Source organism: Tetrao urogallus, assembly GCF_951394365.1.
Source record: "Tetrao urogallus genome assembly, chromosome: 3".
Lineage (NCBI taxonomy): Eukaryota > Metazoa > Chordata > Aves > Galliformes > Phasianidae > Tetrao > Tetrao urogallus.
This window is the reverse complement of record NC_136815.1, coordinates 35,524,892-35,539,345: the sequence shown is the minus strand read 5'-3', so window position 1 is coordinate 35,539,345 and position 14,454 is coordinate 35,524,892. Positions and strand designations below refer to the sequence as shown.

The window sequence follows — 14,454 nt, the reverse complement described above, 5'->3', positions numbered from 1 at the left end:
AAAGTTTGCACTTAATGTAGTTTTATGAGTCTAAGAATGTGGATAAACTCTTTGAGGTAGGAAGAATATGAGTTTTCATGGGGTGGCACCTTACAGAATTGCACTGAACACAGTTACAGGGAGTATTGAGTACTACAGCACAAAAACAGTTGCTGCCATGTAACCTTATGGCCAGACCTTGTCACAGAACTGCAGATGTCAGATCACAAAGGGCTGTCATTGCTGTTGTGGAACCTTGGAAAGCTCTCTACTTTATGCTCAAATTTGGTTGTGACCGTGGTGGAAGTTGTTCAAACCACGACTAGAAAGAAAGACGACCTTTTTGAGTTACATTAAAATGGTAACAAGAAATCTCAAACATATATAAAACTTCATCCTGTTTTCAGTGACACAGCCCTATTACTAACGTAGGTGAAATCTTGAAAGTTTTACAGAACCAAATTTAATCCAGCACTGCTGGATTTCTTGCAGTTTTTAGTATTTGTTGGCTTGGCTGCTTTGCATGCTTCAAAAGAGGAAGAAAAAAGTTGAAACAGTTGACTGATTTTATTCTAGAAAGTGTATCACACAGAAACTTATAGATGGCAAACCAGTAGTGTATTACCAAGCATAAAGCACTTGTTAAATATGAATTTTTACAAATAATGGAAAACTTAACATTTCTTTTTATGTTAGGCATAGCAAGTGAGCAGTATTTAAAAAAAAGAAAAAAGGACTGAGATTTGTAGTAAACAGCTCAGTGAAGGCATCGGTGAAACCTGGACTCAAAGTGTCTGAAAATCAAATGCAGGATGCGTAAGATATGAAATGACAGAAAATATAGTCATGTATGCATTGAGAAATGTAGAAGTACTGCTCTGAAAGCCTGTTGATTAAAATATATATATATATATATATATATAATATATATATATAATATAAATATATATATATATATATATTATTGGTGATCTGTGTGATATTCCTGTCCTTTTCAACACCAAAAAATAAATATTAAGCAGTACAAGCGCGTAACGGTATGAGGTATTGAGAAGACAGTTTTGTTCTATGTCACATAAGGAACAAATCTGAGGAGACATTCAACTCAATTCATTAAATGGACCATTAAAAACAATCCAAAGTATGTGTATGTGTAATGCATAATTGGATTGTAGAACTCACTGGAATCATTGATATCCAATTTTATGAACTCTCCAGCATGAAGTTACCCGGGTACTACTGTGACCACAGCTTTCTAGAAGAGGTGTTGATTCAGGATGCCTGATGTGAGATTCCCTTGAGGTGGAGCTGATAGATGTGGTAGTAATTAAATGGGGGCGTCAGATTGGCAGTGTAGCTGAGTTTCCACTGTGACTAAGGCCCTGTTGAGCTTAATAGTATCTTAATAATCAAGAGAAGGATGGAAACCTGCAAAAATTTAGGTTAAGACAAGTAGACCCATACCTTTGGTCAGCTGCTTGGGTTTTCCCTCTGTTATGGAGTCTCCTCCAAAGCAAATGAGAGTGTCTAGTTCATACCAGTCCAAACTCTCCCAGACAGCAGAAGGGGTATATGCCCTCCCTCCCTTGCTAGGTCTGCTCCTTCTGTTGCTTGGGTAGTTTCTGAATATGCAGGTATACTCAGGGCATAATGGGTTGTTTGTTTTTTCTTTTTTGCTACCGGGAAGAAATGCTGAAAATAGTTTACAGTCTAGAAAAAATACATATGCAGTTGCTTTCTCCTGAAATGATTAAGAATTTTATTTTCTTAAATCTTAGGAGACAGGATTTCTAATCATTTGTTGCGTACTTGCTGTTCTCAAGTACTGTTTGGAAGAAAAGAGAAAATGTGACAAATAACCTTACAGACAGACTGTCCTATTCCTAGAAGTAACGTTCTTATTTGCTATAGACCTTTCTTTTTCAAGCTTTGTGACCATGGCTAAGGGGAAACTTACACATAGAGTTATGCTGACTTAATTTCTAGGGAAAAGTAGGAGAAACAAAGAGGATGAGAAGATGGTCTGATCCTGTATGCAGCTTTAAGAAAAGCATCAGTTCATTGTCATGCTATTACTTTATTTTCTTGAAAATCACCATGGTCATGAATGTATAGCAGCAGGCAGGCAGTGAGAAGCAGGTCAGCACTTGAATATGCTGCAAAGTCAAAATAGAGCTCAGACGCTTTTTCTTTGCAGACTCATGGATATTTGGGTAGAATAGAACTATTAAAGAGAGAACTTCAAGTATATCCAATATGCTTAGTCTAGGCACTTTGCATCTGTATAATTATGCAGAGGTTTTCCTATACTGTATAAAAGTCTGACATAAGCCTGATACACTACATAGACTTTGAAAAAGGATGCTTTTGCAGTTTCACAATTATTTAATATAATACTTTGTCCAATGTGTAGCAGGTTTCAATTACAAGTAGGGAGCTGTGGTTCTTTGACATAAAATGTAACTATATTAAATTCAAAGTGACTCAAACCTTTGTGCGCTGATCAAAATACTTACTGTCACAGCATGAACCAAGGTAAATGAATGTTGTATAAATACAGCCTGTGAATGCCTTTATTTTCTTGTTGCACATCTAGAATCAGACTTCACTTTTTTTTTTTTTTTTTTTTTCCTGGAGGACAAGATCTCAGTGCAACAGAATCACTTGCAACTACTCTGAATACAGAAATGTCTGAAATAACAATTACAGTCCTTTTGCATCTAAGAGTTGAAGGGTCTAAATGTTTTCTGTAATTCCACTTTGTATACAAGCTTGATTACAGAATAATTTTACCTTTGCTGCATCAAGAATTTCTGGTCACTTTGCCACCATTTTAACTGCAGAAAGCTTTGTTGTTGTTGTTTTACTGATTTGCTGTGCAGTATTTGAGATGTGCTACTAATGTAATCTCCTGCTTAGTATTTTCTCCCACTGTTCCCTCTTGCTCCAAAAGAGCAAAGTTTTAGAAATGGAAGTTGCAAATCTACAATTTTATTTCTGTTTGTCTCTCTCAGCATTCTCCATCGGAACCTTTTTTAGAGAAACCAGTGCCGGATATGACTCAGGTTAGTGGACCGAATACCCAGCTAGTGAAAAGTGATGATTTTCTGCCATCAGTTGAACCGCAGCCACAGCAAAAGAAAAAGAAAAAGAAAAACAATCACATTGCTGCAGAAGGTCCCAGTAAAAGTTTTGGTAAGGAAGACTTTCCTGGGGGACTTGACAGCCAGAATCTAAGCAGGAACTCAGTGGATTGCTCCCAAGAAGATAAAAAGAAAAAGAAAAAGCCCAAGGCAAAAAAAGAACCGAAGGATCCTAAAGAGCCCAAGGAAAAGAAGGAACCCAAGACCCCCAAAGTCCCTAAGACCCCTAAAGAGCCAAAGGAAAAGAAAGCAAAAAATACCACGCCAAAACCCAAGACCAGCAAAAAGACAAGGTAAGTCAGGAAACATTCTGTATATTATGGGGAACAGTGTTTGTGGGATTTCTAGGTGATCTGTGTTAAATGGAGTGAGTGGAGAAATCTTGTTTTGTCTTTTGTCCTCAGTCATCTGCAATACCATGTTTTTGGAGAAACTGTCTGGCATGTTTCTCTTGTTTGGCTTTCCTGTTTTTGGTACACAATTTCTCTAAACACGTGGGAAAGGCAGAAGTCTTTGCCATGTCCAGCAAGGTTAGTTTTTCTTTTCAAGGCATAAACATTCCTGGATCTGTTAGGTTTCAAAATAAGCTTATTTTCTTCTGACGCTGCTCTGTTCTTCTGTGTGGTTTGTATATTAAGAGATGCTTCAACAGTAATTTAGGTTTGACCAAAATTCAGAGATGAGGGGCCTAGAGGGGGAAAAAAAAAGTTTTTGTCCAACTAAGGAAGTTCAGCACCATTGCAAGCTGTACAACTCACGTATTTGATGCTGACACAAGCTGTAGGCTAGAAGATTTCTGTTTAAAAAAAAAAAAAAAAAAAAAAAAAAAAAAAAAAAAAAAAAAAAAAGTTTTTATATGAATAGTGATGTGTGACTGTATCTTTCACTCTAGAGGTTATACTCATTTTACTGTTTCATGTAAAGACATTTTGCTACACAGAGTCTTTGTAGATGAACCAGATGCTTCAACCCTGCTTCTCTGCTGTTTTCACTCGGCATCGTGTCCCTTTACAAGGATAGGCTTAGAATACTACTGAGTAGTATGAGAGAACAAACTGCTGTTACACATGAGTAAATACGTCATAGATAATAACTAAGATTCTTTCCTTACCCCTCAACTCCCTGAACACCATGATTATAAATGCTCACTTGAAAGAAAACTGAGAGGAAAAAGACATTAAAGCTCAATTTTTTTTCATTTGTATCTAGAATTTCTTACAACTGTTCTGAATTTGTTCCAAACATCTGAATCTGTTTTTCAAGATGTGGCTAGTGTTATAAAATATAACTTCCAGATGGAAGCACAGCCAGACTTGGTTAATCCGAATCAGTTTGCAAAATCCATTTGTATCAGGGTTTTAAAATTGCAGTTAATGAATCAGCTTTGCATATATTCTGCAAGACTGACTATCAGTGGTTAGTTCTGCTTCAGCTAAATGAGGCACAGATAGCAATAAACTACTTTCTCCTTTGGCAAGAATGAACTTTTTTTCTCAGATGGCAGAGACAATGTTTCCTGAAGAACTTAGAAATACTGACCTGTAAAATCAAATGTTGTCCTCCTGAACTGGCTTTGTGGACTGTTCAATAAATTACAGTTGATTAGCCTATCTTATTGCAGAAATCATAAGGACTGTGTTTCAGCCTGTCCTCCGGGTGCGTTTTATATACAGAGTAAGTCACAGCTTAAAAAAAATGCTTCAAGCTGTTTCTCTCAGTGTATGTTTTTGAAACCAAAATACTGTATCAGCTAAAATAACCTTTGTGCTTCATTTCCAGATATTTGTAGGCTTAAAGGCTGAACAGGCCATATTACTGCATGACATTGAGCATCTCCTAGCAATTTTTTGCACCAGGAAGTAGAAAAACATTTACTGCAGGACTAGTCAATTAGTGTACTTTTACAAGGACCTGACTGCAGTGAAGCTTTGTTTAATAAGCAACGGTTAGAAAGAGTGGCTCAGAAACATGCTTGGGTTCCTATGGCTCTGCTGGATATCAGACCTCAGAACTTGTCTGTCCTCTCCACTCAATCTTCGCATCTCTTTGCACGCCTTCTCTAAGTCCTGGGACATGCTGTGCAGATTAAAGGAGCAGTATTTCCTTTGAAGGAACAAATCACTGCTTTCTTAGTTGTGTCTCTGGAAAGGCTTTATCTTCTTTCCCTTGCAATAACTCTTGTACGTGAGTAGCTAGATGACTACAGTGTTCTGCTATTTCCTAAGCCCTGTTGTTCTACCTGTGAGAGAAACGTGTTTTGAGCAGCACTGAAGAGCATGTGCTGTGTGTGTAAGCATGCTTACACAAAGGTGTTGAGAAAGTTTACTTTTTCCCTTAATGGACTTGTCTTGCTGTTACCAGCTGCTCTTTTGAAAACAAGGTTGTTCTCGTTTTGTCGGCTTCAGTATCAAACTTCTTCAAAGAACTCTGACGCTGTGTTGGGATGCTGTGCTGCTTTGGTAGAATTTTAACTCGGTGAAAGGAAATTTGCATGCTTTGGCAGTATCACAGACTGGGGAGTCAGTCTAAGTGACAGATCATTGCATCAAATTTTTAGATGAATCAACAGCCCAAAAGCTGCAATATTTCAGCAGCGCTAAGTTTCTATAATATCTGAGTACGATTCCAGCAACTTAACACAGATGATGGTATGATAATGTACAAGTGTAATTTTATGATGAAAGTTAATAATGCGTCTGGCATGAGTGTGCTGATATTTACTAATAATATCTCAGTATTTTTAATTTAAGCGTTGAAAAGAATAGTGTGGTTTCTTTTTTTAGATTTTTAAATGCTGCACAAAACCAAGTATTTTCTTTCCCAAATAGGCTAATTAGTTTAAATAGAAGAACAGAGTTACACTCATAAAATTCTGATAAATAAAGTCAGACATACACATGTATTTATCAAAGAGCATTATTTTTTCTTTTGGATAGAGTGTTATAAGCCCCAGTTAACTATTTGACACAGGCTGCATCTTAACCGCTTTGTAATGCAACACAGCTCATAACATAGCCCTGTCTGTCATTTCAGTTTAAATTTTGACTAACTGTATAAATCCTTTCATTAAACAAACAAGAAATGCAGAGAAACTTTGTCCTTCATGTGTCTGCTATATTTGGTGTAAGTTGTGACAAAATGAGCAGCCTGCCTCACTGAAAAGCAGCTTCATGTGATGGGCAGGTCAGATGGGAGGAACGGAAGAAGCTGATTAATTGCATGCTTGTTTGAACTGTGAGTCCTATGACATCTTAAAAAGAAAGAAAGCACTAAAATCAGAGGCTACTATGTTGCACTGTCTAGTTTGTGATTTGGAAAGCAAGATCACTTTAATTTGTTGCTATGAGCCTAATCCTGCCAACACTGAAAGCCAGATAAAGCAGCGGCTGGTTCAAAACAAACAAACAAAAAAGAACAACGAATCTTCTGTAGGCCAAATTAGCAAAGATCAAAAGAAAAATGCAGGTATACCTGAGAACACCAATGGAGGTTTTTCATTAAATTGCTCAGTGCAGAGTATTATGTGGCCTTTTCATGTTACTGAGCGAGCTTCAGGCACGTGCAAAGCATGCAGGTTATTTCCAGAGGTAATAGTAGGACTATTTGCCTTTCCCTGTCTAAACTGCGAAGTCGTGGCTCAGATGTCTGTTCCTTCTGGGCCTGTCCCTGGAGAAGATGTGGAGCACCTGTTTGAGAAGATCACACTGCAGCACAGCTGATAGCTCTCCTGCTGCTTCCTGTGAAACCTTAGAGAGTGACCACCTACAAAGGTGGGAGAAGCAGGAAAGAACTTGAAAGGGCCAGAAGGCAGCTCCTTGTGGGAACTTGTACCTTTTCCCATCTCCTCCAAACAGTATGCTGTGCTTTGCAGGGCTTCTCTAATCTGCTTCCTCCCCTCCCTACAGCAGGAGAAGCTCTTGTCCTTCCGCACATGTAGCAGCTGCCTGGGATGGAGGTTAGGGTGAGTGGGTAGGCAGGCTGCTGCTCGCAGAGCACTAGCATACCTACCTCTTTTAGAGAGAGGTGGAGACTGACTTCTTTGGCACGCAAATAAGCTATTTGTTGTGTAGGAAAGGGGATGGCTTCTGGCTGCGGAAGTGGGAATAGGCTGCCGCAAAGGGGAGTGGTGTGAGCAGCAGGATGCAGTACCTTAGGGAGGCAGAGGACAGGAAGAGAGGTCCCTAGGTGGTACTGGTAGTTTCCACTCCAAAGCTCAGATCATTCTGCAAAAGGCAGGAAGGGGTTGCCTGTGGGAAAGGACAGGAAATAATGCAAGATTTCCATGCATGTGTCTGCAGAGGCAGTTCCTCTTCACACCTGTTCTCTTCTCCCTTTTGAACTATCCCAGCTGCCAAATATTTACCTTTGTCTTCCCTGCAGGCAGGCCTTCTGGGCTTCACCATTACCAAAGCTTATTTTTTAATGATTCAGCAGAGCAGTCAGGCTGGAATAAACCTTATCATCCCATTGTTATTTTTCCTACTTCTGTCACATGTGAAAGCATTATATAAAGGGGGTTTTAATGTCAGATAAGATAGTAAAGAAAGTCTAAGCCCTAACATTTGGGGAATATTTAAGGGTTTGTTGTTTCGTCGCTCCACGGTGGATGTACAACATCTTTCTAATCCAGGTTCTAGTCAGGAATTTGTCATGGGACAGTGTTCCCAAATGGAAAAATAGGGATCAGTAGTGTGTCTGACTTGCCTTGGTTGTTTAGATTACAGAAAAGGGTTAATTATTTCCCTCGTAATCCTGTGAAACATCCCATGCTTTTTGGGGTGTTTTGGGGTCAGATGGTTCAGCCCTCTAAGATCCTGGTGTCTGACCTTACTCTGTAGGTGGCTGCTGACTAAGTGACACAAAGCATGGTTTGTCAAAGATGGTATGCTCGTTCTCAAGTTGTAATTCATGCTTTCTTCTCTGTTATCCTGCTTAAGTTTTCCTCTTCAGACCTTGTTTTCCTTAGTGGTGTTCTCTCATCTGACCTTCTGCAGGTTTTCTTCTTGCTGATCCCCTTTGGTCAGTGTGCTGTGCAGTCCCCAGGGATAAGAGGATAAAACCAGAGAGTAGTACTGGACAGCTCGGTTGTGAGACATCTAATCTGAAATGTCTCTGTGTTTTAACTGTGAATAGAAGGACTGGTTTTGGCTAACAGAAAGTGTTTTGTGTGGATGCAAATACCTCCTCAGTTTCTCCCAGATTTGGAATTCTTGTTTGGAGTCTGTAGGCTTGTCTCTAGTGAGAGTTGGTTAAATCATGCGTTCGGTCATGTAAAAATGCATTTAAGTTAGTTGTTGTCTAAATGCACCTATTATAGCTTGCCACCTGCAAAGTACTATCAGTGTGCATCTCTAGCACACTGAGACACAGACTAATGGTTATGCTAAAACCACTAAGAAATACATTCCACCCCCCTGTACTCAGATATGGAAAAGTAATTCTGGCCCAGCCAAACAGTGTCCTTGAAGGGCAGGAGCAGATGAGGTGGGCCGAGTCAGCGAGGCTTTTAGGAGCAGATCCTGCTGGCCAGGTGAAGCCTCGTCCACGAGGATAGCGCTCTTTTTCTCCGCTTTATTTCTTCTCCACCTTCCCTATTTTTCATGGCAGAAGCTGTGGCTGTGTATTTAACGTCGGCAATTCTCCCGAGTTCAGAGCTTATATTTCTCAGCGGAGCTGGGCTTTGTTCTCCCAAGTTGGCGGCGTGTGTGTGTGTTGTGTGTGTGTGTGTGTGTGCGCGCGCGCTGTTAGCTGGCCTGTCAGGGGCGATGCGAAATGGTGTCCGGATGACTTAGTGCGCGGCTCCCTTACGAGTGTGACTCAGTCTGCCGAGGCACGACCCGTGGGTATATATAGGTCACGGAATGCTCGCGGGAAGGCGTTCAGCTCCGCCACCAGGAGCGGGGGAAGGTCTGACAGGCATTAGAAAGCAATCTTTGTCGGGGTGGATCTGCCCGAGCGCTCCAGCCTGCGGCGGGGCCTTTGTCTGGGCCGTGTCGGGCTGTGCCAGCCGAGTGCTGCCGGTGCGCGTTCCCTGCCGTGCTGCAGGAGGATGTCTTATCCAACCTGGGCCGCACTATTCTTCCAGGCTTTAAGCCTGTTATTCATAGGCGCTGGTGCACCTGGGGCACGGCAACTACCACTGAACTTAATTGTGCGCTTTGCTCTGATTTATGGAGGTCGCCTGCAAAAAGCACCAGCCTGTCAGCTCTCTTCAACCTGGCAGCCCTCCAGCCCCCTGACAGGCCCACCTTTGGTTTGATCACATCTGAGAAACGTGGAAAGTTCGGTGCGAGGTTTTGTCAGGTTGTGTTTGGGTGATTTTCTTCGTTTGTTTGGGGGTTTTTTGTTGCTTTTTCTTTTTCTTTTTTTTTTTTTTTTTTTTTTTTGGAAGCGGCTTGGCCGTGATTTCGTAAAAAGGGGGACAAAAAAAAAAAAAAAACACCAACAACCAAAAACAAAAAAAAAGACAAAAAAAAAAAAAGACAAAAAAAAAAAAACCCAAAAAACCCGCGGCCGCGCAGGTGTCGGAGCGTTGGGCGCTGATTGAGAGAAGCAGATGGCTGCAGTCGGTGGCCGCCAGCCAGCGGAGCAGGTGCTGGTCACGTGGCCGCGGGTTGCCAGGGCGATGCGAGCGCTCTCGGCGCGCAGATGAAAGGCCGGGGGCCCCGCTTCAGCTGTAGCATTGTGTAATTTGTGGCAGTTAGAGCGGAAATAAACGCTGGAAATGGAGCCGCGTAGCAGGGGAGACTCCCGGCCATGTGCGGCCTGCGCCGGGCGGCCGCGGGAGGCAGCGGCTGCGGGCTGCGTTCTGCGCTGACGGCTCTGCTCCGGGCGGCGGTGTCGAACTTCTTCCTTCCATCCCCCCACCCCCCCTTTTTTTTTTTTTTTTAACTTTTGGTGGAAAACTGTCAACATTTTGAGGTGCTTCCTTCTTAAAAGGAAAGCTTCAGTGCCATGTAATTGCACTGTAGTAGGAACTTATTTTCAAAATTCCCATTTTTATGTTAACTTTTCTTTTGAACTCAGTGTCTGTTGAAACGCATTCACGTACCCCATATATGCACACAAATACATACATGTATATAAAACTATATTCAGAAACTTCAAATTACCGCTCCAAAGTGTGCCTCTGGTTGACCAGTGTGCAGGAGAAACAAACTGCAGAGTGTGTCCAGGGTGTGGAAGTGATGCAGGAGAGGAGGACAAGCCATGTTGTAGTGGCTGCAATAATGTCTGGGGTTGGTACTTTCTGGTCACCAGGTAGCGGTGCACAACTATACGCCAGCAGCTTTTCTTTCAATGTGTCAGCAGCTCTGCAAGCAGCAGTTGCCAGGGCAGTGCTAGGACTGAAGGGTCTGCAGGAACCCACCCAGCCTGTGGAACCGAATGTGCTGGTGATGTTTAACTTCCAGCATCACTTCTTACCCTTTGCTGTCTAAACATTGTGTCTCTATTGCTGGAGATCACCTCACTGCTTGAGTTGGTGGCAATGTGTTAAAAGCTGGGTTGTGATATGGGAACCTGGAGCTTCCCAAAGTTGTGATGTGGTCAGAAAGATGTAGTGCCAGCTCCTCCGGTGGTGAATGTTTTCACAAAGGGTGACAGGGATGGGCTCTAAACCTCACACTGTCAGCAGTGGGTGTAACTTGCAGATGCTGAGATATCAGGTTTTCTTCTCCCTCACCAGAGAAACAAAGATAGAAGAACCTGTGTTGAAGTGTTAAGGTGAGCTAGCCAGTCTGGGTAGCTGCAGCTGATGGCAACAAGACTTATCAGACCAAGTGCCTTGAACCCTCTATGCAGACCCCACTCTGCTGCCACACTCAGCCATCACATGCCTCAAGTCCTCATGTGTACCCTGAGGGCTGGCACTAAATCTCTTGTGCTGTTCCACTACTTAGAACTGTAGGCTCAAGTGCAGAATTCTCGCCATCTTTGGTACAGCTTCCTCTGGCTTGCCTAGTTGCCGTGGGGAGTGGCAAAAAAAGAAAAGTGCAAGTGTAACCCTGTTTGTATTCATGTGTGTCAGTGCTGTTTCCAGAAGGTGTAGGTTTTAAACAGAGCAGGTCTTCTTTACCGTTCTCATTTCTAGTTTCTTGTTGAAGATGCTAAGATACTGAAGGGAGGCTGATTCCTTATTCTGCTGTTGAGGAGAGGGAAACATACAGCAGTGGCCTGTGCATCATTGGGTTTACTGTTACACTTAAATACTTTAATAAGGCAAGACAGTTGATAATAGTAAAGTCGCTGAAAATAAATATCTTGCTGATTAACTGTTCTGTTAAGTGCTTTCTGCTTACTTTTTAATACAAATATTGATTAAAAATACTTTTGTCCTAGTAACAAGAAAACAGATTCAGAAACTAGTGCTGCGAAGAAAAAGGTTAACAAGGGAAAGGAAGGTTCTGAAAACTCAGATTTGGATAAAACTCCACCACCTTCACCTCATCCTGAAGATGAAGATGATCCAGGAGTTCAGGTAATGCTGTCTCCCAAGTTCAACATAGACTTTGGCAATTGAATTGCGTGAAATGGTAGTTCTCTCAGTTTGAGATGTGGAGATAGAGATATGTAAGTATTTACTGTGTTGATTAGAATGACATACCAAGAAGGTGAAAGCTAGAAGTTGCTGTGGTGAATATTTTACTAAAACAAGTGTCGTTCTTCATAATTTTACTTTACAGTCTTGTTATCCTTAGACGTATGCACGGCACTGCTGAGCTTTCATGTTTTCTTCTGCTACTGCTTGCAGTTGGGACACTGAATTTTCTGATCTGTCAACTTTACGTGGCATTATGAGGTTTTTCTTATGAGCGTCTTGTTTCTTCTTTGCGTCAGCTTTGGAAGCCTTCTGAAATCAAGCATAAAATGTGACAGAGCAGGATGAGGGAAATTTGCATGTTGGAGACTTTTAACTATACCACTTCGATGTATGACAGGCCTTTCTTCAGAACTGCCAGCTATCAGCTCATTTTTCTTCAGCACTGCTCACCTATTCATTTCTCTGTAAATTTCCTTTAACGTAAGGAAAATCTGGAATAGGAGCGAGCGCATATGAGAATTATTGTATGTCCTGCTGCTTGTCATATTAAAAAGTGGCCAGCTCCTGGCTTTCTTCTGCTGGCAGTGCTCAGAGCAGGCATTAAAAGTAATCATTCCCTTGTTAAAGGATATAAGCAAATTGTGATGGAGAAAGTATGACACTCTTAAATCGTCACGCTGATATTACTGAAGTCTATTGCATTTGACTATTGCATATCAGCTCGCAGATCTTGCTTCTAGTTATGAGAGCTGTTGAAGCCAGTGGTCAGTAGTCAAATTAGCCTGGTAAAAATGTTGCCAAAGATTGATGTCCTAACACATACACAATTTGTTTCTGTTAATTTTGTTTTCTTAATACTTTTTTTCTCATGCTGCATATTTTGCCAATTCCATTCTTCCTCATGTAAACTTATGGAGGTTTATATAAAGGTTCATATCTTTATATACTGGGACTGCTAGGATTAATAAACTTGTTATGCTGGCATTCATATGCAGTTGGCTGAAACTCCATGGTACTGATTCACCTATAAAGATCCTATAATGCAGGAAGTGATGCACTGCTCTCTGTAGAGTCAGTTATTTTGTGTTATCGTACAGATTTTTTGTGTTGTGTTACATATAGATCAATTAAAGAGTAAAGGATAATCTAATGCAAGTAAAATATGTATGGTTTCTGGCGATGCATAACATTTGCAAAGCCTCACGTGGATATCAGAAGAAATGGGAAGTTAACCAAGCTGATAAACTTCAGAGGGATGCCTACCATTACATTCTGGGCTTACTTTCCATTAGAAATTTAAGAAGACTTTTGGCGCCAAGAATAGTGGTAAGATTTACCTATTGAGCCAAAAGAAGATGGATATTTTCCCATCAGTGATCATGGAAATAAAGGTGTATATTTGCCAAGAAGCATCTATTTTCAGCTATGAAAATATTGGTATTATGTTACAGCTTCATGGGAACCCCTGTAAGTTGGGGCTTCTACCTTTAACATAGCATCATAGTTGTTTAAAGGGGTGTCACTGGTGAAAATTTTCATTTGCAGTTAAGGGCAATTTCTATTTAGTGGAAATTGTGCCTCAAATGTTTGTGCTTAGAAAATGTCTAAAAATAAATTTTACACATTTATGCACATTTAGAGACCTGGGTGCATAGATCTGTTGAAGAAGCTCTGTAAGTATTTCACGTACTGGAGACAATGTGTGTTGAACTGAGAAAGATACAAAAATAAGCAATATGTCAATTCATAAAAGTAGACTTAATCAGTTGAAATTCAGCATCTTTTTAAAAAATGTCTGAGTCCATTGAGATTTTTGATGGTGACTTTACAGTTTCCTTCAACAGCATAATGCTGTCAGCTTTTGAAAGTGTATTACCTAAGCAGAGTGTGTGGGAACTTGAATTTTATTGTTGCAGAGAATAAATCACACTGAATGACATGTTTCCAATTCTGTCAAATGAATGCTTGTGTATTTTACAGATTTTCTGCATCTCCTCTGAAATTTTCTCTCACCCTTGTGTAGAGGGTACGGGAGACACAGGAATTATGTTTTCAGTCTGTGAATGGTTCAGATTTCTCATTCTCCTCTCTTGAAGTTTTGGGTCTTTTCCTAAGCTGTGCTCCAAGCATGTGTTTCTGAACAATGCTGTGTCAGTGGAGTGAGGAAATCATGTTGTGTTATATTTCCCCTACAAGACAATCTGGAGAGATGGGAAGACCATGAAAGTGTGTAGTCACTGCTCAGCAACATTATAGCCATGCCATGGAAAGGTGGTATTTGGTTCCTACAGTGGCCATCTGTCAACGTTCCTTGTGCAAATGGTTTGAGAGGGGCAGCTTCTGATTTTTTGAATTGCTTTGAGATACAGTTTTAACTTTAACTTTCTGTTTAGAAGCGACGCTCCAGCAGGCAGGTGAAGAGGAAGCGTTATACAGAAGACTTGGAGTTCAAGATTTCAGATGAGGAGGCAGATGATGCTGATGCTGCTGGAAGAGACTCTCCTTCAAATACTTCTCAGTCAGAGCAACAGGTCAGATTTGAATGGAATAGAAAGGTGGATTCAACAGCAAAATTCAAGGTTCAAATATGGGCCTTTTTTCTGAATGATATTAATCCCTGCTTGGCACAGTGTGCCAGAAGGAATTAGCTTTTTATGAAAGAATATATTCTTTCATGACTTTGTTTACAAGTGGTAATGTGCATTTTGACACAGTTCTTTGAAATTAGTGGCTTCTACCTAAGGGAAACCTGAATTGGACTGCTAGGAGTCAGAATTTACTTCTCTCACA

The 14,454-nt window shown here is 40.9% G+C and overlaps 1 protein-coding gene across 2 annotated transcripts in view; it reads left to right on the top strand.

Moving 5' to 3' along the window:
- Nucleotides 1–14,454, top strand: part of CHD7 (chromodomain helicase DNA binding protein 7) — a gene marked incomplete at both ends in the record, with an annotated part of 85,143 nt that overhangs the window by 25,966 nt on the left and 44,723 nt on the right. The window contains 3 exons of one of the 2 annotated variants that reach the window (XM_079533800.1): nt 2,994–3,415; nt 11,463–11,601; nt 14,058–14,195. In XM_079533800.1, coding sequence (XP_079389926.1) covers nt 2,994–3,415; nt 11,463–11,601; nt 14,058–14,195 — 699 coding nt within the window. The remainder of the gene's footprint in view (nt 1–2,993; nt 3,416–11,462; nt 11,602–14,057; nt 14,196–14,454) is intronic. The other variant, XM_079533801.1, reaches the window with a different exon arrangement.